The 26,305-nt window shown below is 33.8% G+C and overlaps 1 protein-coding gene across 4 annotated transcripts in view; it reads right to left on the bottom strand.

Annotated features, from left to right (window-relative positions):
- LOC145277320 (uncharacterized) overlaps window positions 1-26,305 on the bottom strand; it is a 239,879-nt gene that overhangs the window by 144,174 nt on the left and 69,400 nt on the right. For all 4 annotated transcript variants that reach the window (XM_080128787.1, XM_080128789.1, XM_080128788.1 and 1 more), the window contains exon 2: window positions 787-836. In XM_080128787.1, coding sequence (XP_079984913.1) covers window positions 787-836 — 50 coding nt within the window. The remainder of the gene's footprint in view (window positions 1-786; window positions 837-26,305) is intronic.

The following is a 26,305-nucleotide window of genomic DNA, read 5'->3' as shown; positions in this document are numbered from 1 at the left end:
TTTTTTTTTTTTTTTTTTAATTTGAAAAAAAAGTTTCGGAAAGTAAAATGAAATGTTTATAACCATTTTAAAGATTTACTATTACTTTTTTTCATTCTTCCTTGTGGTGTTTCTGTGAAATCATTTAAATAATCATCTTCCCCTTGCTCACCGTTTCTTTAAAACTCCTCAACACGATTCCCCCCCCCATCTCTTTTAAATATCTTGTAAGATATAAATATAAAAAAAAAACTTTCTGGTTCACAGTTAAAAAAAAAGAAATTCATAATTATATTGGATTTATAAATTAGTTTATATTACTTGTATCAATCGGACTATTGTTGTCATCTTGAGTGCAACGTTTCGGACTGATTGTCCTTCGACCGTCTTCAGGTATGTTGGTTGTTGTTTGGAAAAAGAAAAGAGAAAAGTTATTCTTTTTTCTTTTTCCAAACCACAACCAACATGCCTGAAGACGGTCGAAGGACAATCCAACCAAAACGTTGCACAAATAATACTCAAGATGACAACAATAGTCCGATTGATACAAGTAATATAAACTATCAACCCTCATCTAAAAAATTCAGAACTTTAATATAAATTAGTAGTTCTGTATTTCTTTGAGGAAGTGCGGAGAACATTTATAAAATTTAAAAAAAGAAAAAAGTTTTATTCCTAACTGAGTGTCTCATACAAATTGATAGCATTAATAAGCATGCAATTTTTTTTTTTTTTTTTTTTTTTTTACAATGAATTAAAGTGTATGAATCATAGCAACAAAAAAATTACTTAAAATAAATAACTAACCTTATAAATCCAATAACAGCCATTATCACAATTCCTTCTATTACACCAGCCTAAAAAAACAAAGAAAACAATATTTTAGCAATATCTATCAAAACGCATTATTCAGTAAAAGGAGAAAAGCGGAAAAAATTCCAAAAGTTAACAAGTTTAAAATTTTTTAAAATACTACTATTATGAATAGCTGACAGAACAGTGTTTAACATTTTCGTTTTAAATAAAAATTATATATTTACATTACAAAAATAATTCTAAAACCTATCTATATAAACCTTAATGATATACATAGAGATGTTGTGTCAATAATGCGGTTAAGGCAGTACTAGCTTAAACCAATTTGCTTGCGTTCAAGTTAAATGTAGAGAGGTCAAAAAGTTAAGACTGACAAGTTTTAAACTCATTGACTTCCATTGACGTATTGCAGCTGCGTGCTAGCAAGGTACAAGGAAAATCCAAAATAAAGACCGTCTCCAAACAATAATATTTCCAGTCGTGTTTTTGGGAGCATGCATGAATCATCGCAAAGGGGCACCGACAGAAGAAGAAGAAAAAGGTATGTGTCTTAAGATCTCTTTTTATGTCACACACACACACACATGCTTATGACCGTATACACACATGTGCACACACAAACAGACGATGACTGACATGTCGTAATTATATAAGCCACATACACGAGAATATATACAGCTCTACTCCACAACAGAACAGATACAAATCTCTATTGTTCTAGAATAAATCATCTACGTTTAAATAGCCTTTGAATTTCAGCAATATCGATCAACATTTAACCTTGTAACATTTTAACATACGAAATGTTATAATAAAAAAAATAAAAAAAACGATTTCCTTTTTGTTGTTAATTTCGACCATTTTCTTTTTCTTCGTTTTTAACTTTGGAGTATAAAAATAGTAAACATGTAAAAACACATGAAATTAATACCATTTGGGTGCTTATTTTATTCTCTTTCCATATAATTGTTTTGAAAATTGACCCACAAATTTACTCTTTATGCTAATTGATATCACATGAACTCTTTTGCAAATTTGTTATGTGGAGAAAGAATAATTTGGAACTAATCTGCTGTCTTTTCTTGACTAAAAGAATGTTTTGTAATTTCTGCTACATCTATATATGAGGTGCCTTCAATAAGTTTCCAGACTTTTTTGTACAGACATTTAAATTTGTCATAGACTCTTGAAAATTCAGTATGTTATTCCTACATATCTTATGAGATGACTGAACAATTTTTATGATTTCAGGTTCAAATGAACAGCTACAGCAGGAATTAGAATACACCCTACTAAAGCCTGATTGTCACAGCTGATGAATGTCAAAAATGCAATCTGTACGTGAGGGCATTTTAGAAAAATGATATGCAATAAAATTCTGTTTTAAACATGGAAAAAATGCCACAGAAACGTATAAAATGCTTCAGACTTGCTTTTGAATATCTTGTATGAATCGAGCATCAGTTTTTGAGTGGCATAAGAGATTCAAGGAAGGCAGGGAGTCTGTGAGGTATGATAAGAGGTGTGGGAGAAGTAAGGAGGTCAGAACACCAGAGTTGATTGGCCAAATAAAGAATTTCATGGATAAGGACCGTCGTGTGTCTATAGAGACAATGAGTGCACAGTTTGATGTCAGTGTGGGAACTGTACTCATAATTATTCACAAGGAACTGAAGATGCAGAAGATTTGCACAAAGTTTGTCCCAAGGCTGCTCAGAGAAAATCAGAAAAAAAAAAAAAAAAAAAAATTATCATGACAGCAGGGAGATGGTCAAGCTGATCAATTCAGATCCCACAGTTCTTGATGCTCTGGTGACCTGTGATGAAAGCTGGATCTACTGCTATGACCCAGAGACCAAGAGAAAGAGTTCTCAATGGAAGCATGCTGGTTCTCTCAGACCCAAGAGGGCCAGATAAAGCAAATCCACTCAGAAAATTATGATGATCCTTTTTTTTTTTTTTGACAGCACGGGCAGGATCTACATGCACTGAGTTCCCACTGGACAATCAACAAAGAATACTATGTTGAGGTTTTAATGGAGATTCTGTTGGAAGAGGCCAGCATTCTTTAAATTGGGTCAGTGGTATTTTCACCAGGACAATGCACCAGTCCACAACTTCATTCTTGTCACAGACAATTTGACCAAGATGAGTATCCAGACAGTTCTTCACCTTCACTATAGTCCAGACCTTGCTCCCTGTGACTTTTGGTTATTCCCTAAGCTCAAGGAAAATTTTAAAAGCTGTCATTTATGAGACAATTGAGAAGATGAAAGAGGACTTCTATGGGACCTTCCATAAGTTGTTGGAATGGTACAACAAGTGTATTGCGGCCGGAGGAGATCACTTTGAAGGGGACTAGAATTTCATGTGTGCACTATCAATAAAAGTGCCCATAAGAATAAAGTCTTCAAACTTTGTATGATGTAATTTAATTTTGTCAGAAGAAAAAACAAGTCACTTGAGTTTCTTAAGGATTAAAATGAAAACAAGCAAGGTCTGCCACTATTAGTTTCTATTTATTAAAGCAAAATCAAAAATCACGTAAATAAAATCAAAAGTGTTTAAGTTACGAGTTAGGCTGTTGTGTTCAGTAATTTATTCAAACATTCAATAGAATGATTAAAATTATATGAGTGTTTAATCAGCAGTCCTGAAAATCAAATATTCACTTGTTCTTCGAATACATTCAGAATGCTGTAGCAATTGAAATTAAAGAAATGTTTATTATTTATTTTTAAAATCTAGTGTAGTGACACTAGATTTTAAAAATCTGTCGGCTTGTTGGAATTAGTAGTATGAGTGGAAAAATGAAATAATAAACAGTGGCTTAAAAAGAATTATACATTCTAAGGAATTTGAGAGAATGAGCTTGTTTGGAATAAAAAATTTTTATTTTTACATAGGAGTTACCACTTATCAAGGCCCAGAGGCCACTCGAGGATAAGGGTTAAAGAGTGTACAGTAGTCAATCGGACAATATCGTAGTAATTGTTAGTAGTGGAAATTTGGTAAATTGGATTACTTAAGGGGAACGGCTCATCAAGAATTTGTTTATGTTGGACTTGAAAAGGACCATATTGTAGTCGGTTGCGGACAGACAGATGGACGCAAGAGAGTTCCACAGGTGTGCAGTTCTAAGAAAGAAGCTTTGTTCATGGAATCTACTTTTAGGTTTACGCACAGATAAAGAGTGGGGGAAATTATTGACAGTGATTTCAACTAGACGAGTGTTTCTTGTGAAAGTTTGACGAGGGGAGGTGCCATAGATTGGAGCTCAAATGAGCACTTGCCATGAAAATAATGATAAAGCAGAGACAGGCTCACAACGTCTCTTCTGGGAGAAAGAGATTACAGGGAAGAGAAAAGGGCATCCCCTGTGAGGCTATGAAGTATATTTTGACCTTTGTCAAGGCAGGATGAATTCTTTCTAGCAGCTCCTGCCTGGATGTGGCAACAATACTCCATCCTTGGACATACCTGGCTCTTATATAGGCAGAGATCAGCAGTGAGATATCTACTGGATCGATAGAAGGATCCACTATTTTTCCAGCGGATGTAATAACATTTAAATGGGGACGAAATGTATGCATTGTTTCATGAAACACGCTATCGGAAGGGCTGTGAATGATGAGTGCGAAAGCTTTGCTTAGGAAGTGTTCTATTATTTTACTATTGAAATTGTAGATGCAGGAAAAAACAAATGAAGCATGCATGGTCCCCCGTGAGTGCACAGTGAACGAGGCATAAAAAAATAACTAAGTTCAGCATTTGCCGTCCCCTCCCGCAATTTAACCCCAAAAGTTCCCAGGAGATGTCAAATTCTGATGAAAATGAACAAACGGTGCAGTTTTAGGCCTTAACATATTTAAATTTGAGTTCTGCAGCATGCAGAAAAAGAAATGACTAAGTCCATCATTTGCCCTCCCCATTTAGCCTCAAATGTCCCCACATTTAAATTTAAGTTCAGCACCATGCAAAACTGCTAAATAGACATACACAGGAAATTTTGGACAAATATGGTAAAATAGTCCCAAAAATGGAGTGTTTTTATTAGCCCTAAAAAAGACGCTGGGGCATACCCAAGAGTTAAGTATAGACAAACAAAATTATATAGAAATCAGTTAGTTACAACTTTTCAGAAAGTTTTTCAAAAATCCAAGGCATCAATTTTTTTTTTTAATAAGCACAAAAGTGTCAATTTTAGCCATTTTTATCTGAAATGCACTCCTTGGGGTGGTAACCGGACTTTTCCCGAAAAATCCGTTCTGTTACTTTTTTACTCATATCATGTTTAATGTTTGTGCAAAATTTCAAAAAATTCCAAGTTATTGAGAAAAGTATGGACAGATGAACGTACGAACGAACGAACAGACGAACAGACAAGAATGAATTTGCAGGTCCACCCTCCTTTTGTCAGGGCACCAAGTAAAAAAAAAAAAAATAGGCATCACCACATTATCAAGGCCAACATGCCACTCGCGGATAAGGGTTAAACAGTGTACAGTAGAAATTGGCCAATATAGTAATTGTTAGTAATGGAAATTCGATAAATTTGTTAACAAGTGAAACGGCACATCAAGAACTTGTTTACGTTAGACTTGAAGACAACCATATTGTAGTCAGCTGGAAAGCAGGAAAACGGAAGAGAATTCCACAGGCGTGCAGTTCTAAGAAAGAAGCTTTGTTCATGGAATCTACGTTTAGGTTTAGACACAGATGAAGAGTGGGGGGAATTATTGATAGTGTTTTCAGCTAGACGAGTGTTTCTTGTGAAAGCTTGGTGAGGGGGGACCCTGGACTGAAGCTTAGTCAAACACTTTCCATGAAAATAACAATGCAGCAGAGACAAGCTCGCAACATCTCTTCTGTGAGATAGAGGTTGCAGAGAAGAGAAAAGGACATCTCCTACAGGGCTACGAAGTCTATTTTGAACTCTATCAAGGCAGGACAAGTCCTTTCTAGCAGCTCCTGCCCAGATGTGGCAACAGTATTCCATCCTTGGACAAACCTGTGTATATAGATAGAGAATTCCATCAGCAGTGAGATATTTACTGGATCGATAGAAGAATCCCACCATTTTTCCAGTGGCCTTGGTAACAGATTTGATGTACGTGTTCCATTTAAGATCAAGAGTAAAGGTCAAGCCCAGAAGCTTGTTAAAACTTGAGGCCTCCTCAAGACGAGAGCCATTCATTTCAATTGATGCCAGATGGGGATCAGAACGTTGATGATCTAAAGAGAGAAGCTTGGTTTTAGATGCATTAAAACTAACTAGCCACTCCTTTCCCTATTGTACCACATGCTCAAGATCAGAGGAGAGAGAATTAGAGAGAACTTGGTCGTTTACAATCTTAGATGTGCTACCATAGATGGTAGTGTCATCAGCATAAATGTCTACAAATGATGTAAGGATATGATTTGGAAGATCATTAATGTAGATCAGGAAAAGAGTTGGATCCAGGATGGACCCCTGAGGGACTCCAGCATTAATACTGTGAGCTTCTGATTTTTGCCCATCAACTACTACTCTTATGAACCTATCAGAAAGAAATGATTTAATAATTGAAAAGACATTTCCAACTATACCATAGCTAGAGATCTTGTGAAGTAAACCTTTATGCCATAACCTATCAAAGGCCTTAGATATGTCAAGAGCAATTGCCCTAGAAAGGTTGCCTCCGTCGAGAGATTCGCTAATCCTATGAGATATAACTGTAAGCACATCTGCTGTAGATCTAGCAAAACGGAAACCATATTTTGTGTCACTAAGAAGGTTATTTTTGCTGAGATGTTTGATTACTTCTCTATCTAACACATATTCCGGCAACTTACTCATGACGCACAGGAGACTTATTGGCCTGTACCAGGAGGGGGATGAGCGATCACCTGAATTCTTAAATACAGGGCATACTGATGAGATTTTCCAGGGTGATGGGAAGCAATTCTCCTTAAGACAACGTTTAAACAGCTTTATAAGTATGGGCGCTAGTTCTGGTTGAAGTTTTTTTCAGCATTATAATTGGAATACTGTCAGGGCCGGTTGCTTTTCTGGAATCAAGGTTTTTGATTAGCTTGGCAACATCACGTACAGATATATGTATATCACATAACGTGTTTTCTGATACAGGAGGAAATATTGGGGGTTGGCGGCCTTGTATATACACACTTTATTTGTTTTACATAACCATTTACATGTCGCTACACATTCATGAGCATGTTTTGGTCAGTCAGTTACAAGTAACTAGAAACCTCTTCAGACGATATTATTTATACAAAAGTAGAGTGCGTAAATTAAGGAAACGTTTGATTTATTGTTAAAAATTCATTGGTTGCTTTACCTATGGAAAATATTAACCTGAAATGATTATATAAGTAATAAGCACACCCGAAACTCAACCACTGCACAAAAGCATACAGTTTGCACATGTAAGCACTGCATACTTTATATCATTACTAGCAGGCCGCTCGGCGTTGCCTGGTCATAAAATACACATAAATATTATCTTTTAATTCATATAGAAACTGAGACATGTGCATGCAAGTACTATGTTTTTTTCTGAACAGTTTACTTCTTGTAAGTAAAAAAATAAATACTCAACCTGAGATCGAAACCAAAACCTAAAGATAGTGAATCAAGTACAATAACCATTAGGTCAACTTGAAACGATTTTTAAAAAGTGTTTTCAAACCTACTTATTCTTAACATAAGGAATCTGTCGTTTGAACCATACGCACATGCGCATTCATTAAACAGTTGACAAACAGATAAATATTCAATGACCTACCATGTATCAATTTTTCCATTTTAACCCCTTAGTACCCCTTTTTTTTCCGATGAAAACCGATTAAAAAGTTTTCCACATGTCTGAATACCCTATACATCAAATTTCAAGTCTGTAGATCAAAAATTCGTTCAGTATATAGGTTGAGAAGTGTCCTCGCACACGCATGCACACACACACACACACACACACACACACTCTCACTTTTCTACATATACTAGCAGCCTGCACGGCGTTGCCCGGTGATAAAATATGCATAAATATTATATTTTAATTAATACAGAAACTATGACATGTGCATGTGAGTATTATGTTTTTTTTTTCTAGATGGGTCACTTCTTGTAAATAAAAAAATGAAAAAAAATACTCAAGCTGAGATCGAAACCAAAACCTGAAACCAGTAAGTCAATTACGATAAGCATTACACCAGCTTGGCATGACTTTCAGTGAGTGCTTTCAAACTAAGTCATATTTAACATAAGGAAGTTTTACGACCGTGCATGCGCATTCGTTAAACAGTTAAAAACAGATAAAAATCTGATGGCTTTCCACGTACCAATTTTTCAATATTAACCACTTAGCAGCCCTTTTTTTCCAGATGAAACCCGATTAATAAGTGTTCCACATGTGTGAATAAACTATGCACCAAATTTCAAGATTAAAATTCATTGAGTATATAGGTTGAGAAGTGCCTCACACACACATTCTCACTTTTATAGACTACTAGCCTTTCAGCCCAGCATTGTCCGGGTGTTTGAAGGTGTATGTTGAGCAAAAAAAAAAAAAAAAAAAAGCGGTCAATTTTTTTTTAACTTTGACCCCTATTATGACCCCTTAACATTTATTGTTTTAGGCTCAAATCAACTTATTAAGTTAGATCCAGGTCCAAAGAACCTACATCTAAAATTTCAAGTGTTTAGACCCAAAATTGGCGGAGGAGTTTGGTAGAGTTCTCAAAGGTCAAATCGTTGAATTTTTGCCCCTTAACAGCCAAATTTCTGGCCGAAAACGGATTACAAAGATTTTCCCAAATCTCAGTACCCTGTATATCAAATTTCGAGTATGTAGACTGAAAATTGACAGAGTTATTGCATAGAGAAATGTACACAGACACACACAGACAGACATGTTTACTTTTATAGATATATAGATAAGATAGAAAATCATTTTGTAATAACATCAACTGTGTATACCACATAAAATATCACTAATAAAAGAATCTTACAAGTTATCGTTTTAATATAAAAAAAAATAACATTGCAACTCAAACAAAAAACAAGTATCAATGGATATAAACTATCCAAACAATATTTATAATAAAAAATATTGAAGCATCTGTTACCGTATTTAATAAAACAATTAAAAAAAATTTTTTTTCTAGTTTATCCAAATAATGTATATTAATAAAATTAATTTCCCACTGAATTTCAGATTGTAGAAAATTTCATCTGCAACAATCTGTTTAAACAAAAAAATATTCCAATATATCTATTAATACAATTTATCTACAGACGTGTGTCTATGCTGTAGTGTAGGTTGGCACATAACTTATTTTTGTATTGTATTAATTACAATTCTTCAAATTCTCAACAAAAAAAAAAATATTTCTTTAACATTTTTTTTTTTTTTTACACGGTGGTCACCACTTATCAAGGCCCGGAAGTCACTCAGGGATAAGGGTTATTGCAAGTACAGTACGTTAGTGTGGAGATTTATTGAAGTGTTTACTTGAGGTGGCGGTTCATTAGGAATTTGTTTACATTGGACTTGAAGACATCCAGGTTGTAGACAGGTAGGAAGCAGGCAGACGGAACAGAGTTCCACTGGCGTGCAGTTCTAAGAAAGAAGCTTTGTTCATGGAATCTACATTTTGATTTAGGCACAGATAAAGAGTGGGGAAAATTTTTGAAAGTGGATTCAGCTAGACGGGTGTTTTTTGTGAAAGATTGGCGAGGGGGGGGACCAGAGATTAGAGTTCAGACGAGCACCTGCGATGGAAATAACGATAAAACAAGGATAGGCCGGTCTCCGGTCAATATGGTAACAGATGCACTGAATCTTTATAAATATTCAGTTTTATGGTTTATTGCCATCAATACTTGGGTTTATGTTTAATTGTAATATCGTTTTTCGACAATTTATACAAGTTCTTATTCTTTTTTTTTTTTTTTTTTTTTACACAGTGATCACCACTTATCAAGGCCCGGAAGCCACTCAGGGATAAGGGTTATTGCAAGTACATTACGTTAGTGTGGAGATTTGATGAAGTGTTTACTTAAGGGGGCGGTTCATTAGGAATTTGTTAACATTGGACTTGAAGACATCCAAGTTGTAGTCCGGTGGGAAGCAGGCAGACGGAACAGAGTTCCACAGGCGTGCAGTTCTAAGAAAGAAGCTTTGTTTATGGAATCCGTGTTTTGATTTAGGCACAGATATAGAGTGGGGGAAATTTTTCACAGTGGATTCAGCTAGACGGGTGTTTTTCGTGAAAGATAGGCAAAATCTTAAAAAATGTTTTAACTAAAACAACAAATTATTATGTAGCATGTACTCCAACCCACCGAAAAGTGCTCAAGATAACATACAACTGCCAGGGAAATGAAGAGTATACAAGTCATGATATACATATACAGTAGGCGTATTTATTTTATATACAAGTTCTTATTCTTTTTTTTTTTTTTTTTTTTTACACAGTGATCACCACTTATCAAGGCCCGGAAGCCACTCAGGGATAAGGGTTATTGCAAGTACATTACGTTAGTGTGGAGATTTGATGAAGTGTTTACTTAAGGGGGCGGTTCATTAGGAATTTGTTAACATTGGACTTGCTAGACGGGTGTTTTTCGTGAAAGATAGGCAAAATCTTAAAAAATGTTTTAACTAAAACAACAAATTATTATGTAGCATGTACTCCAACCCACCGAAAAGTGCTCAAGATAACATACAACTGCCAGGGAAATGAAGAGTATACAAGTCATGATATACATATACAGTAGGCGTATTTATTTTATATACAAGTTCTTATTCTTTTTTTTTTTTTTTTTTTTTACACAGTGATCACCACTTATCAAGGCCCGGAAGCCACTCAGGGATAAGGGTTATTGCAAGTACATTACGTTAGTGTGGAGATTTGATGAAGTGTTTACTTAAGGGGGCGGTTCATTAGGAATTTGTTAACATTGGACTTGAAGACATCCAAGTTGTAGTCCGGTGGGAAGCAGGCAGACGGAACAGAGTTCCACAGGCGTGCAGTTCTAAGAAAGAAGCTTTGTTTATGGAATCCGCGTTTTGATTTAGGCACAGATATAGAGTGGGGGAAATTTTTCACAGTGGATTCAGCTAGACGGGTGTTTTTCGTGAAAGATAGGCAAAATCTTAAAAAATGTTTTAACTAAAACAACAAATTATTATGTAGCATGTACTCCAACCCACCGAAAAGTGCTCAAGATAACATACAACTGCCAGGGAAATGAAGAGTATACAAGTCATGATATACATATACAGTAAGCATATTTATTTTATTTGTGGACTGTTATCCTCATCTTCATAGTTGTTGTTACTTCACCACGTTTCGGCCAACTCATCCTCTGGCTTTCTTTAGGTGATTAACCGTGACGGATAGGAATGCTGAGTCTCCTAACTGTATCCCCAGTAATTACTGCCTTCTATAGCTCTTATCATCTCACCACGTTTTGGCCAACTAATCCTCTGGCCTGCTTTGGGTAGGATTGAAATTGCTATCTTCAGACATTGTTCACCTGGGACCATCGAGAGAACTGAACGCCTCTATCCACTGCACCGAAACGTAGTGAAAAGATACAAGAGGAGTATAACTGTTCGTAAATAAATAAAATAAATACACAAATTACTCATCTCAAAGGATTCCAAAAAAAATAATATATAACATCAACAGGGCTCTACATTGCGAGTGAAACAGTCGCATTTGCGAGTGATTTTTAAAAGTGGTGACTAGAAATAATGAAGCGCTTATCTTTTGGCGATTGTATTTCTTTCACTGACAATCTTCCAAAGCCCACTACTGAGTGAAAAATATCTTTTCAACTTTTTTTTTTTTTTAATAAAACGAACAAAGTTAAATTATTTAAGTTTAATAGAACAATATACTCCTTTTTTGACGAAGACTGTTTAAAAAAACATCTGAAGAAAACAGAATGTCTATACCTTCAAGTATCAACATAAAATTTGTTTTATATTTAGAATTACACTTATTTAAAAATATACAGAAAATTTTTTATGATGTACATACTCGTCACAGAACGAAGATGTCATATTCTAAAAATCATATGGGTTTGGCTAGTAATTTTTCTATTTGGCTAGTAAACGAAAATATTTAGTTGTCAAAGGTCAACTAAAGATAAATTTAGCCATAGAGCCCTGTCAAATGTTAGATTTGGTAAATTTCAGGAAGCCCGATGATTTTAAAAGCTGCAGGTTCTCAACAGCCAACAACTTATGCAGATAGTTGTTTATTAATTTTAACTATGAAATAATTATTTTTACTACTAACACTCTTAATAGTATATAATATATTTGCAAATATTTGTATTTGTATGTTTGTCCCACAATTTTTCACTCTTGTGAAACATCAGGCTGCTTAATTCCAAAATAAATGTATTTTGAGATAAATATTAAAGAATTTAATTTGGTACTTGTACAGTTTAATCAAGACATTCAAAAATGAAAATATAAAAAAAAGGTTATATTGTACGTATCCATTATAGACTGAAGATCTCTGGAAAAAAAAAAATTCATTTAAATTGATTGAGTTGTTTCTTTTTACAGCAGAAAAACATGTTCTTATAAGAGTGCGTTGAAGTCAGCCATTAGGGAATTTGTGGAACACGCCACGGGGAGATAACTCCATGTAAAGCGCCGATACTCCCTCCCCATCTTTATTACTAGCTTTTCTTCCTAAAAATCGAACCTTTTGCTCGGTATCATAACAAATTGTTTTTTCACTGTAAAAAAAAAAAAAAAAACTTCTTGATAAAATTAAGTAAAAAATTTTTTTGGAGAACTTTGTTCCATAATGAATACGAGCAATATAACCTTTTTTTCGATATTTTTTTAATTTGTTCATTAAACTGTACAAGTACCTTAAATTTAAAAAAATAATTTACACAATGAGCAAAGAAATATTTTAACACTTTCTCAATTCCAGTTATACAGAATTTTTATAATCTGATTTAAAAAAAAAAAAAAAAAAAAAAAAACTAGTATACCCGTCCCAGGACGGGTAAAATTAATTCCCTGAACAGAACAGTCTTGCACCACTTTTATATTATCATCCTTACGAAGATTAAAATAAAGATAAGGCTATTATAAATCTTATTACAGGATTTTCATTTTAGATAATGTCTAAAATTTCAGGATTAAGATTAAGGAGCTTTAAGAAACTGAATTCATGAAATCTTGCTTAATTTATGTCTAATGAATATGGATCAAATACAATGCAAATCTGAAATATTTGAATTTTTAAATGGGAGTTTTTTTTTTTGTTCTTTATGGGGAGGGGGGTCACTGCTTATCAAAGTTTGGAGGCTATTCTAGGACAAGGACATAACCAGGAAGTACCAAGGGTGGAGAGTATTAAATTTTACAGTTTTGTACATTGTATTTCATTTTAGTAAAGTTTCATTTCATCCGGTTTTTTTTTTAATTTTAATTAGGGCAACCTAAAAATTGCAATTAATGCTCATTGAATGTTTTTATAAACGTGAAATTTAAATATTTTGATTGATTCATGAAAAATTTTTATATAATTATTTCGTCAAATTACTCAACCTTATTAATAATACTAATATTTGGTTACTTTTTCATAGTTTTTTGTTGTCTTGGTACCTTTCGCCACATCCTGGTTGTAATTAAATACTTATAAAGCAAAACAAAAAAATAAACGAAACAGGAAGGGGTACATTCTAAGGTAGTAGAATTAATCTAACCATTTTTCCAGTGACCCCAGAAACATGTATGATATAAAGTTTCCATTTGAAATATGGACTTAAAATAAGGGGCTTCTTCAAGCAAAACAAGGGTCTGAATGTTTTCCTTTAGAGATGTTAAAGTTAACCAACCACATTTTTCCCACCTATTGCATCACATAGTCCAGATCAGAAGAGAGAAAATCACAAGGGTGTAGCCAGGAAGGACCAAAGGGGGAGGGGGGTCCAAATTTTTGTAGCAAAATTTTATTAAATATAATGCTTCATTCATTTCGTTTCAGTAAAGTTTCGTTTCATTTGTTTTTATTATAATTAGGGCAACCTAAAAATTGCAATTAATGCCCATTGAATGTTCTTATAACATGAAAACTAAATATTTTGATTGATTTATGAAATTTTTTACTATATAATTACTTTGTCAAATTACTCAATATTAATAATGTTTCATAGCTTTTTTTTTGTTAAACCTTGGTACCTTTTGCCACATCCTCATTGTAATTAAATAATTCTAGATGTACGAAGCAAAACGAAGAATAAATAAAACAGAATAATACGAAAATTTTCGGTTCATTTTCGTACAAAAAAAAAAAAATGAAAATAAATTAGTAAATACTTTAAATGAAACAGAACAAAACGAATCCAACTCTGCAAAATTCCCCTGTAGGTAAACTTTGATGTGTTATTGTAAAATGGCAAACAAAATCGATCTACAAGAAGTAAATAATTCCCCATTAGCAGGCAAATGTTTTGTGGCAAGACAAATGCTTGCCTGCCTATCTCTAGCTGCCCTACTGGTGCTTTAAATTAGGGAAAAAATTTAAGTCAACTTCTCTGAGGGGTGGGAGGGGTGGCGAAAAAGCAAAGAAAACATGGCTGGCTACTCCCTTGCTCTAGGGTAAGGGTTGATAAGTTAGGTAGATGGTGAGACAACATGATCAGTGATGGTGGAACTTGGGTATGGCTTGATCATTTGAGAGGATGGCTGAACAAAAGCTTATTTACATTAGATTTTAAATTGACCATGTTATAGTCAGCCGGGAAGCAATTTACATATGCTTTTTAAAGTCATTTTAAACTACTGCAAAAAATTGAAATTTGAGGAAAATTTATTAACTGATGTCCAATATCTATTGCTAAAATTTCACAAAAATCGGAAACACCGGAGTTTTCACAAAGGGCTTTCACACAGATTTTACCCTTTTGCATGAAACTGAAAACACATTTGGATCATTTACGCCTACCAGTTAGATTCAAAACTAGCAGTGGGGTGCCCTACCTTGCCAATTGTAAAATATGCTTAATATATTTTACTTCATATAGATTTCATTATATATATATATTTCCCCTCTATTGAACCATCGAATTGTGCTTTTAAGTCACCTTTCAAAAAGGAAATATTTCTTGCTCTTATGGCTTGTTCGCCCAACTGGTCTTCAAAGTACAGGTCTATGCATTGTTTAACAAGTGAATGGGGGGTTTGTTTATGTTAATATGTCAGTTGCATGCTAACTTCCGTTATATGTGGGCTTTATGATTAAAAAAATATATATATATTGCATAAAAAAGTTATGGCGATAAAGAGATATATATTTTATTAATTTCAAAAGTGAAGTGTTCCTGATTTAGGACGACAAAATTAAAAGAATTTGTCTTTGCAAGCCAACAACCATTGGGTTTGAGATCACCACTGTCACCAACCTTTGTCTGTCTGCCTTTCATCGGCCTAACCTGTCAACTCCTTTTATACATGTCTCCTACGTGATTTCGCATGACTTCCACCAGAGCACAGCTTTTAAAACTATGGGCGCCATCTTGATTTCTCTCTCTCTTTTGCCCAACTTTGCCCGACACACACGCGGTAAGACCTCTGTTCGTTTGATCTGTTTTTCCCTTTCTTTTTCTCCTTTCCTTCTGCTAACTTAAAACAACAAAAACTTAAAAAAAAAAAAAAATGATTTAGGTGCCATCAGCTAGAATTGAAATCCAAGCATTTGGCACTCCGGCTGCGTTCACTACCGTTTTAGCTAACCTAAAAGATAGATAAGAAAGTTATAAAATTAAACCACTTTTAATTATGATTAGTTTACGCATGTACAAACTAATAGAAATGTCGACAAGTTGAAAATAAACATTTTGCATTTCAACTCGTTGACTTCTGTATGCATTGTTCATCGATCCAAAGAAAGATTTTACTCATTATAAACCATCCTTGGTGTATGATTACTATTTCCTGTTAATTTCAGTGTTTAAGAGTTTATTCGTTAAATAGTCACACACAGACACACGTACATACATCCACTGTTTTATTTATTGCGTATATTTAAGCAGTATTTTTTTTTCATTTAAACAGACACTGTTAAAGACAACAGAAAACTTCTGTTTTGTAATACCTTTTTTTATTTTTCAAATTATCTTTTTTGTATCTTCGTCGAAGGTATGGATATATGGTCCAAGCGTTTTTGTTTTTTTTAACTTTTAACTCGAGTACAGGAAAAGTTAAAAGTTAAAAAACCGCAGACACTTTGAGAAAAAAAAATGTTTTATTTATGTGGATTTGGGAATTTTGAAGTTAAACCAACAAATGACTAAGGGAAAAAATCAAATATACAATAAATAAATGTTACCATAGCCAAAGTTACTTTTCTACCTACCTGGCTCATTTTTTTTTTCAAGTAGTTTTAAATACTTTTTTTATTTCATCTCAAGTATTCGTTTTTTTACAAGTTGTTAACCAACAAACAGATTTTTATTTATAGGAAATAAGCAAGCCGCCATTTTTTTAACTAGCAATTGGTAAAAACAGAATATTTAAGATTAAATAAAGACTACTTAGAAATACAAAAGAAAATAAATAAAATAAGTCAGGTAGATAGAAAATTAACTTATTGGCTATGGTAACATCTATTTGGTTGTATATTTGATTTTTTAACCTTTTTTTTTCTTTGCTTGTAGGCTTTACTGCCCGATAGTGATTTATGGATTGTATAAAAATAAAAACTCATCATACTTTTAAAGCTTTACTCCAAAAGCAAGTAAGCTGCACTGAAAATAGAATTAAGAAGTAGTAATACTGACCTATTTAATATAATGGTTAGAGCATTTGCTAATGAACCAGAGTTCAAACCTTGATCAAATCATACCAAAGATTAAAAAAAAATAGTACTTGATGCCCCCTCCCCCTGCTAAATATTCAGCATTAAAAAGTGAAGACCAGGAAAAAGAGTGGCACCCTTTCCTAGACCTTGGTCTAGTAACTAATGAAAAGGGAGCCCTTGGGTCGATCCTAGCTACTGTCGATCCATTTATTTTTTGCTTAGTAGTAGTAGTGGTGGTGGTGCTGATAATGGTGGTAGTAGTAGTAGTAATAATAATAGTAACAATAGTTACCAACATTCTGTTTGAAAATGCCACAGAACCTTTTTTAGGATAATATTCATGAAATTCAATCATTTTCTTTTGGTACGTATGAGTTGAAATGAACACTAGATTTTTTTTTTTTTTTTTTTTTTTTTACTCCTACCATCTAAAACTTGTTCCACTTTTACTTGCTCTTGTTTATAAACTAGCGGGACATATAGAAATTCTATGTTTAAAAAAAAAATGTTTTTTTTAAACTCTTGACGTAATCCTCTACATTTTTCCCCCTAAATTTTCTTATTTTGTTCAAGCTGAGGGTGGGGCAATCTACCGGATGCTGGGCAATCTACCGGATGCTAGGCATTCACCTGCTATCTCACACATTCCAACAGAGAGATCTTTTCAAGATTTTAACTGCTCCTTTAAATGTAATTGTTTGAATCTCTCTTGCACTTGGTTCATTAGGTATATTTGCCAGGTAAATTTTGAAATTTTTTTTTTTTTTTACGAGTCCAGTTGCTCCTATAACTACTGGAATGACGGAGATCTTCCTAAGATTTCAGTTTCTTTTTCATGTCATACATAAATACTTGATATTTTATGACTTTTTCCCGCTCAACTGTTTAAACCAACGATATTGGGGACACTAGCTTCTACTAAGATTGCTTCTTTCTCCTTGCTATGTCAAGAAGAGTAGATATATTCTAAGATCGAGTCTGAGGAGGTGCCGATTAGAGTATTCTTTTTCATTTTTTTTAATCTTAATCGAGAACAAAATCAACTTTGCAATCTAGATAGATCAGCTCTTCTCTTCGTTACTGTCCCTTTCCCACAGAAAAAACGATGCTAGTCTTCCTCTACTCTATCGTTATTTTCATGGTAAGATCTAAACCGAACTTCAATCTTTGGTTCCTTCCTATAAAACATTCATAAGAACTCGTCTAGCTACCACCACTTTCCATTTTTTTTTCTTAAAACCTAACAAAACTTCCATGAACAGTTTCTTTCCAAGAACTTTTTATCCGCGGAAAATAAAACCACAGAACTCTAATTAACATGATTATCTTCAAATCTGATATAAGCAAATATCCTGCCCCTTGAGTACCTTTTTTCCTTGTTAAGTGGTGACTCATTATTAAAAAAAAAAAAGAAAAGATTTAATTTTATTTTTGTACTTATATATTTTATTAAAGAAAATGTATTTATTGCATGAGGCATGTGTAATAGAATGCCAATGGGACTATACAAGAATTTGTGTTTCTACTCTTTTTTGGAAAGGTTAATTTCTTCACATTAAAAAAAAAAAAAAAAAAAACCCAGTTATCTCCCTTGTGTTGAGATATAAGAATTCTATTCTTTTGGGCTAAGGTTTTTGAGTGATCTTCCTTGTTTGTCATTGTTATTGACTAGGAAAACAAAGATTGCGGTTTTAACAAACGGGCATGTGTGTCCATGGCTAAATTTATCTAACAAGTAAACAAACATTGGTTGCAAAAGCTTTCGTGCAATGAGAAATTATTTTGTTTAGCAAACATTAAGACACATTTAAAAGATGGCTTTTACAAAAAGATTCATATGCTGAATGGAAGCAAGACATAGGTAGTCACCAATTAGTAATTGAAGCCAATGTACTGTATAAAAAAGTTAATTTTATCAGACCTTTTCCTAAGATTTGATTGCAGTCATCCCTATATATAATAAAAGAGGTGCAGTTTCTCCCCCCTGGACCAAAATACTGTAGGTTTACAACAACAGATGGCACATACAAATTTATCATGTTTACACTATTAGCCATTTCTTTATTTAACTGTAGAACATTTTAGACATTAATTCATAATATTAAACCATTAGATTTAATCCTAGAGGCGACATCATCATCGTTGTCATAACCTACAGAGAAAGTACTTTCCATTTTTTCCCCTATTCGTCAAGTACTCCCACTGTCACCCACTTACATTGCATATTTATACTCACAGGGGATTTAAATTTAGACTCATTCTTACGTAACTGATTTACTCACTATTTGACATAGCATTTACCTTCCATTCTTCTACACCAAAAATACTAACGTCTCCCCATACTTGTTCCTTACATTTTGATTGGCTGACACAATCCATTCCCCTATTTATGGATTATTGGAATAAAAATATTCCCTTTAATTAATGAACACTACACCAATTTACTGTCATCCATTACCAATACATACATATAATCACATTCTAGCCAACTATTGTAATCCAGTAGTTTGCTCTTTTTTTTTCTGGGTTTATTTACATTTTTATATTTTCCGCTTTATTATACATTTTTTTCTTTTTTTATAAATAGGGCTATGACAATAGCATATTCTTTTCATTGTCTTGACTCTCGGGTATATATCTGACACAGACACAATTAATCAACTGAGAACCACATCACTAAATAAAAACATAAGATATAAATGGATAAATACCTGAGAATCAAAATGTCATAGCCCTATTTATAAATACACGGACAGAGTTTCTTTACTGCCTTTGTTAACAATTATTTACTGACTATTTGTTTTTGTTTTTCCCTTTTCTTTTACCTCACCATTCTTAAAATCGCTAAAAAAACAAAACAAAAAAAAAAACGATTTTACAAACTACATTTAATTTGGGGGGGGGGGGGGGCATTACAGCATCTGCAGTTTAAAAATACGATCTAAGCATTCACCTTTAATTTAGATTTAATTAATAACTTAAAGTGTAGAAAACTTAACAGCCGAAAATTGTAAAAAGCTTTATTTATACGAAAAAGACAAACAACCGAGAGAATGGGACGGTGGGAATTTTTTAAAACTTGATAAAAAAAAATGAAAGAAACCGTGTCCATTTGTAAATCTGAGATATTATGATCTAGGAAGTATAAGAAAACTTCTCCCGGAATCTAACTGCCGTGTGAACCCAGACGCAAAAAGCCTATCATGGACAGATACAAACACGCACGCCTATTTTGTCTTTTATATATAAGAAGATGTACATGAAGAAATAAAATTAAGAGACTTTGGTATCAATCTATTTCATATATTTGTCTTCGGCAAAAAACAATCCATATATTATATTTCTTTTAGTCTGTCTGTCTATTCCACCTTTTCTGGAAACTACTGTGTCAATCTGACTTAAATTTTGTATAGACCTTTGTTATGATATGGTGTAGCAAACTAAGTATCATAGTATATGCACGGTTAGGAATTAATAGGGATTAGTCACCACAAGACCACATTTGACACAAAGTACTTGTTTTAAGTCAACAGGCTATAACTTTTGCCGGTTTTTAATGAGCTGAAATGTCTAGTATTAAATATCACCATTTCAAAATTCTAGACCTTATTAGAATTCTGGTTTTATTGTTGAATATTAAACAGGCAATGCCAGAAGATGTGCTGGTCGATGACTATTATGATTAGTCAAGCCTAAAAGTTTTAGCAGCTAAAATACGTTTTAGAATAATAAATATTTATTCTTTCGGCATTGCCTGGTCAGTATCCAACATTATGACCCTTGCTGGTTATCTGGCGAGGTCATATTTTAAATTGTTAATTCTGACAGTCAAAAGATGATTTTGACCAATTCAATGACTAATTTGCTAACTATTTCAGATGTTGCCTTTGTGTTAGACACGGGGAAAATATTCCTCTTAGTTTATACGTACGAATGAGAGATTTTACTCATTTTTAAAGGAATCTACCTTTGATCTTGTGTTATCTGCCAGGAGACATTTGATAAGATTAATGCAATCTTGAAGAAATATTTTCAGTCAAATCGTTCAATCCAAAGGTATGACTTCTTCAGTTTCTAATTTAATTTTTTTTTATGAATGGTAATATAAAAATCAAAATATTTAGGCATTGATGCTAGCCTTTATAAATTACATCTGTTTGGCTATTGAATCAATGAATTTAGACAGGCAGTTAAATCAGTAATTTCTTGTTGTCTAGAAATATAATTCAATATCATTTAAGTATAAGATTAAAAATTTACCCAGAGTCAATTTTATCTGGCTTTATCCACACACAGATTTTACAGATCATTTATTAACTGTTTTAATTTGTATCATTATCCGACTAATTCATGTGAAATTGGATGAAGATATGTCTGCTCATGAAGTTCCGTTTTTAATACAGACCAATGAAACTGGAAAATAAAAATCATGATTGTGGACTGATTTTTTTTTTTTTTATGGTTACTGGAATGAAATTTAACATTACACACATATATTTGTAATGTGTACCATAGCGGGGGGGGGAGGCTATAGTGTAAATGTAGTAAATCCCTTTCCCTTTCTTCCTCAATCAGGCAAGAACTCTCCTACCCCTTTCTCTTTTTTTTTTAAAATCAATTTTCACCCCAAACAAGGCACAGTGCAACTTTAAAGTAAGGGGCTACTATCGGGGACATAAGTTGCACGGATATTATGAAGGGAGATGAGTACCAAGATGTCTGTTCACATTACACTTGAACTTCTGCATATCAGTACAGTTGGGAAAGCAAAATTCCGGAAGGGAGTTTCAAAGCCTAGCAGTTCTGGGGAAGAAACTATTGTAGTAGAATGCTTTCTTACACCTAGGGATCTCTACTGTGAAGGGGTGAGATTTAGCTGCTTGTCAGGGTTGTCAAGGGTATTCACGTTAGGGGGATACAAGTGCTTGTAGTTCGTCAGAGAATTCACCAATAAAGTACTTGTAGAACAAGCAGATGGAACAGAGGCTGAAGCTTAAAGTAAAAAAAAAGTGCTCAGTAAGTCAAGCAAACACCACATCTAATGAAAGGAAAGCTGTTGATTGGTTGATTTAAAAAAGCAAAAAAGAAATGTTTTTAGCAAGGGGGGGATATGACCATGCAGGGAGGGGCAAAGTTTTCTCAAACGACATCAGACTGATATCTCATTAAATTGGCAGGGTGGGAATCTGTACACGGGCGATATATCCTAACGTGCTCAGATATTATTTATGTAAAAATAATAACTCAATAGATGACCCAACTAAATATCCTTCTGTAATGATTTCAAGTTGTGGTCAGAGAAATATATAAATCCTTATGTTGAAGGAAGTGAGCAATCAATTAAACTTATAGAAACTGAATCAATTTAAATCCAGAAAAAGTACAGATGCAACTTTAATCTGCAGTTAGCGAGATATACAAATTCCAAAGTTAAATGTAACCCACAGAAGACGCATGAAACATCTCATTTAGCTAGGCAATAGTGAGAATGTATGGCATATCAACCCACATGCTGTGCACTCAAGTCCTCCATACAGAAATGAAAGAAAAGGGCAACCCCTGTTCCTGAGTTTCTTATGTTGTGATGAAGCCAAGGCAGATATGAGACACTTTGTTTCAGTCAAGACTGCAGCAACGAACTATGAAACTGCTATAACATAACTTGATGCTCTTGCTTGAGCTAACATGAAACTAGACTGAAACCAACTCAGAACTTATGACAGGATGATAGTGGATTGATGACATACCACTTTAATGTCGAGAAGAATTCACACCGAGAATGGACCAAGAGAGACAAATAAATTAGGAGAAAAAAATAATATACATGTACATACATACATACATACATATAGATGATGCATGATGATTGCAACGTCTTGTCAGACGAGTGCTACTCCCTCAGACACTTAAAGTCCATGAACCCAAAAATGACTTTGTTTTTAGTCCTACCGGTGAATTCACACGCTCAAGCAGGCATGACACTGAAGATGGTCATTGAGATCAATTATTACATGCTTCCAGCATTTCAAGCCTCCACACATCACAACTTTTCCATCGCCACAGGACCACTTTTATAGACAAATGCCTGAGGGAGTATCTATACACAGATGATGTTACAGAGTCTTAGCTTTGTACGACAGCTAAGTCTCTCTCTTGGTCCAAAATGTTGAAATCCAGCAACAAGCAAGAGCAAGATAGCCAGCAACAAGTTAAACTGAAGACCAGCTTAATGCGGGTACTGGCCTCCCGCTTTATGATTTTTTAAATCAGAGATTTGCTTCTCCTAGAAAGGTTGCCTTCACCACGGCTTACAGGAGTCCTCTTCACCCCAACACACACACACAAACACACACGGTGCTAGTTGGCCGTTGACCCTGAAAAAGGGTTCATTCGCCCTTTACATATAAATACATAGATACATATATATATATATAAAATAAAGAGCGATGGTGAACAGAAACAATAAAAAGGAAAAGATAGGACAATACATTGACTATGATTCTATCTTCCAATGATTTGCTAAGGACTATGATCCAATATTTTTGATGGGTTTATTTTTCTTTCTTCAGCTAGCTAAGTACACATTCCTTTTATTCTTGTCTTGCCTTCAGTCCTCCCCTCCTGTTAAATGTTTGTAACTATGCGATGCCATTCATGCCTGCTTTTTTTATTGTCATTTTGTTCTTGCATAATATCGTCTGTTCATTGTGATTGTATTCTGATTAACCACTCTTTGGCCCGTAAAGTTTGTTTTGTTAAAATTCCATAGAATTAAATCGATAATATAGCAATAGAGTCCCTTTTACATGCTTTAACCATGCATTCTGTCATTCTTGTTGTTCGTTTGCATCGCTTATGGTTGAAGAGAACAGTATCTATGAATCAGACAATGTGTCATAATATATCGTGACATCACGTTTGATCTATTTTTTTTTATGTGTTGTGAGCAATGCCGAGTTGAGAGCGAACAATAAGTAGAGTAGGAGATTCTGTGTCAAAGAGGACAATTGCCTTTTGCCTTAACCTCTCCCAGCTCGTAACAATATATAAGAAACATAAATCTTTTTTGAAAGCGTACATCACTGAAAGTTTACAACATTCAGCATTCTAACACTATATATATGTTAGACCACTAAATGTATTTTTTTATTAAATGAATAAAATCATTTACTTAAATGTCATGTCAACGATGTAATCTTTTTCAAATACTTTTTTTTTTCTTTTGACATGGATACAGCAAAATATATATATCCATTCCTGTTGACTAGTATCAAGTCAGAATGTCCAAAAAATTGGTCACGGAAAGTGTTAAAAGTTGTTTAATTGTTATGTTTTCCGTTTTATTCTAGGCAAATGTTAATTATTTTTATACTTATAGTAGTTCTTTAATTGATATATTTATTATTTTACTTGTTTTATTGAGTAACAGATTCTCTCGTCCATGCATGTATTCATTGAAATCTAGCAAACTGATTTGAAATATAGCATAAATGGATTTTAAAATTCTGTTTCAGTTAGAAGCGTTGTTTATAGAATCTACATTTAGGTTTAGGCACAGATAAAAAATGTGGAAAATTATTGATAGTGGTTTTGGCTAGACGAGTGTTTTTTATGAAAGTTTGGCGAGGGGGGGGGCATAGATTGAAGCTCAGATGAGCACTTGCCATGAAAATAACGATAAAGCAGAGACATGCTTGCAACGTCTCTTCTGTGGAAAAGAGATTGCAGGGAAGAGAAAAGGGCATCCCCCAATAAGCAACAAAGTTTATTTTAAACTGTCAAGGCAGGATAAGCAGTTTCTAGTAGCTCCTGCCCAGATGTGGCAACAGTATTCCATCGTTGGCCATACCTGGCTTTTATATAGGTAAAAATTGCATAAGCAGTGAGATATCTACTGGAACAATAAAATGATCCTACCATTTTTCCAGCAGTCTTGGCAACGGATTTGATGTGTGTGTTCTAGTCCAGATCAGGAGTAAAGGTCAAGCCCAGAAGCTTGTCAAAACATGAAGCCTCCCCAAGACAAGAGCCATTCATTTCAATTGATGCCAGATAAGGATCAGAGTGGTGATGATGTAAAGATAGGAGTTTATATTTATTAAAAAAAGAAAAAGTCATTTTGTTTCAGTTCAAATTCTGTAGAAGCACCCAGAATGTATTTGAATTATTTGAATTACTATTCTATTTGTTTTTGTTTAACACTAGCAGTTCAGCCCAGCTTCGCTTGGGCCCTATGCACTATTCATAATTTCATGTGCATATATATATATATATATCTTTATATCTATAAAAGTGAACGTGTCTGTGTGTGTGTTTGTGTATACATTTCCCTATGCAATAACTGTCAATTTTAAGTCTACAGACTCGAAATTTGAAATACAGGGTACTGACATTTGGGAAAATCTTTGTGATCGGTTTTCGGCCAGAAATTTGGCTGTTAAGGGGTCAAAGTTCAACGATTTAACCTTTGAGAACTCTACCAAACTCCTCCGACAATTTTGGGTCTAAACACTTGAAATTTTAGATATAGGTTCCTTTGACATGGATCTAACTTAATAACAAGACGATGAAGACAAAGACACATTACCTTGCGGTTGATGACAAACGAAAATTAAAGGCTTACATAACAAATATAATACATTTATTCATCCAGTTGATGATTGGAATTCGATGCCTGCTAACTTTTCCTCCCCTTCCCAAAGAGTTTCTGTCAGTCTCCCTGGTCCGCTCTACCGGACTCACTTAGACTTTTTAACTGACTGCCTTGCACTACCTGACTTCTAGTCTAGCTTAAGTGTATATATAAATCTATACTTCTTTGTGACGTCAGCACGTGGGCCAAACATATGAATTCCATGCACATGCTTCCAACACGTGTCCTGGCAACACAAGTGTCAGATTTTATCTGTGGACATTCTTTAATTTCATTGTTCTATTATTCTTGCTTTGCCCCAAATTAACCAACACAACTTTCTGTTTATCGTATTCTTTTTATTATATAAGTTTTTCTGATTTGTATTCCTCACTATAATGAACAATTCACTGCATTTCTGAAATCGTATCTAACTAACAAAATGTATTCTTTTTTTTTATCTTTTAATAACTGCATTCGATTCCAGAATTCTCCTTCAATAATAATATTCAATCTCAAATACTCTGTTTCTAACTAAAAACCGAGGGATGTCCCCTATAATATACAACAGTTCTCCACGGAAGAAAGTCAGTGAAACATTACATAAAAAAAGAGAGCATTCGAAACAAACAGGGTTAAAAAATAAAATAAAAGATTGTCTCTTACAATATGATTTTTATTATATTGTAAAGAAGTAAAATTTGTTTTTTGATTTTTCTTTGTAGTTACATTTTTTTTTTTTTGTGTTCATATTTGCTTAACGTTATTCTGTGATGACATACTGTGATTTATCTTCGTTTCTATTGCTGACTCAGCTGTTCACAGCATGTTACAGCATTCGATTTTATTGGTCCACTTTTCTTTTGCGGCATTTCTATGCTAACTGTGTGGGTGAACTTCAGAACACTCATCCGCCCGGTAAAATCATTATTAACAATTTGTTTCAAACTTTTTCTTCAATTTACAATTGATTAAGAACCAAGATTGATTATTCACATTATTTGGATTCTTCGGACTACTGTTCTCATCTTGAAT

The sequence above is a fragment of the Euprymna scolopes genome, chromosome 1, assembly GCF_053919585.1.
Source record: "Euprymna scolopes isolate OS-2025 chromosome 1, ASM5391958v1, whole genome shotgun sequence".
NCBI classification, from domain to species: domain Eukaryota; kingdom Metazoa; phylum Mollusca; class Cephalopoda; order Sepiida; family Sepiolidae; genus Euprymna; species Euprymna scolopes.
Note: the sequence above shows the minus strand (reverse complement) of the source record. Positions and strands in the feature narration are given on the sequence as shown.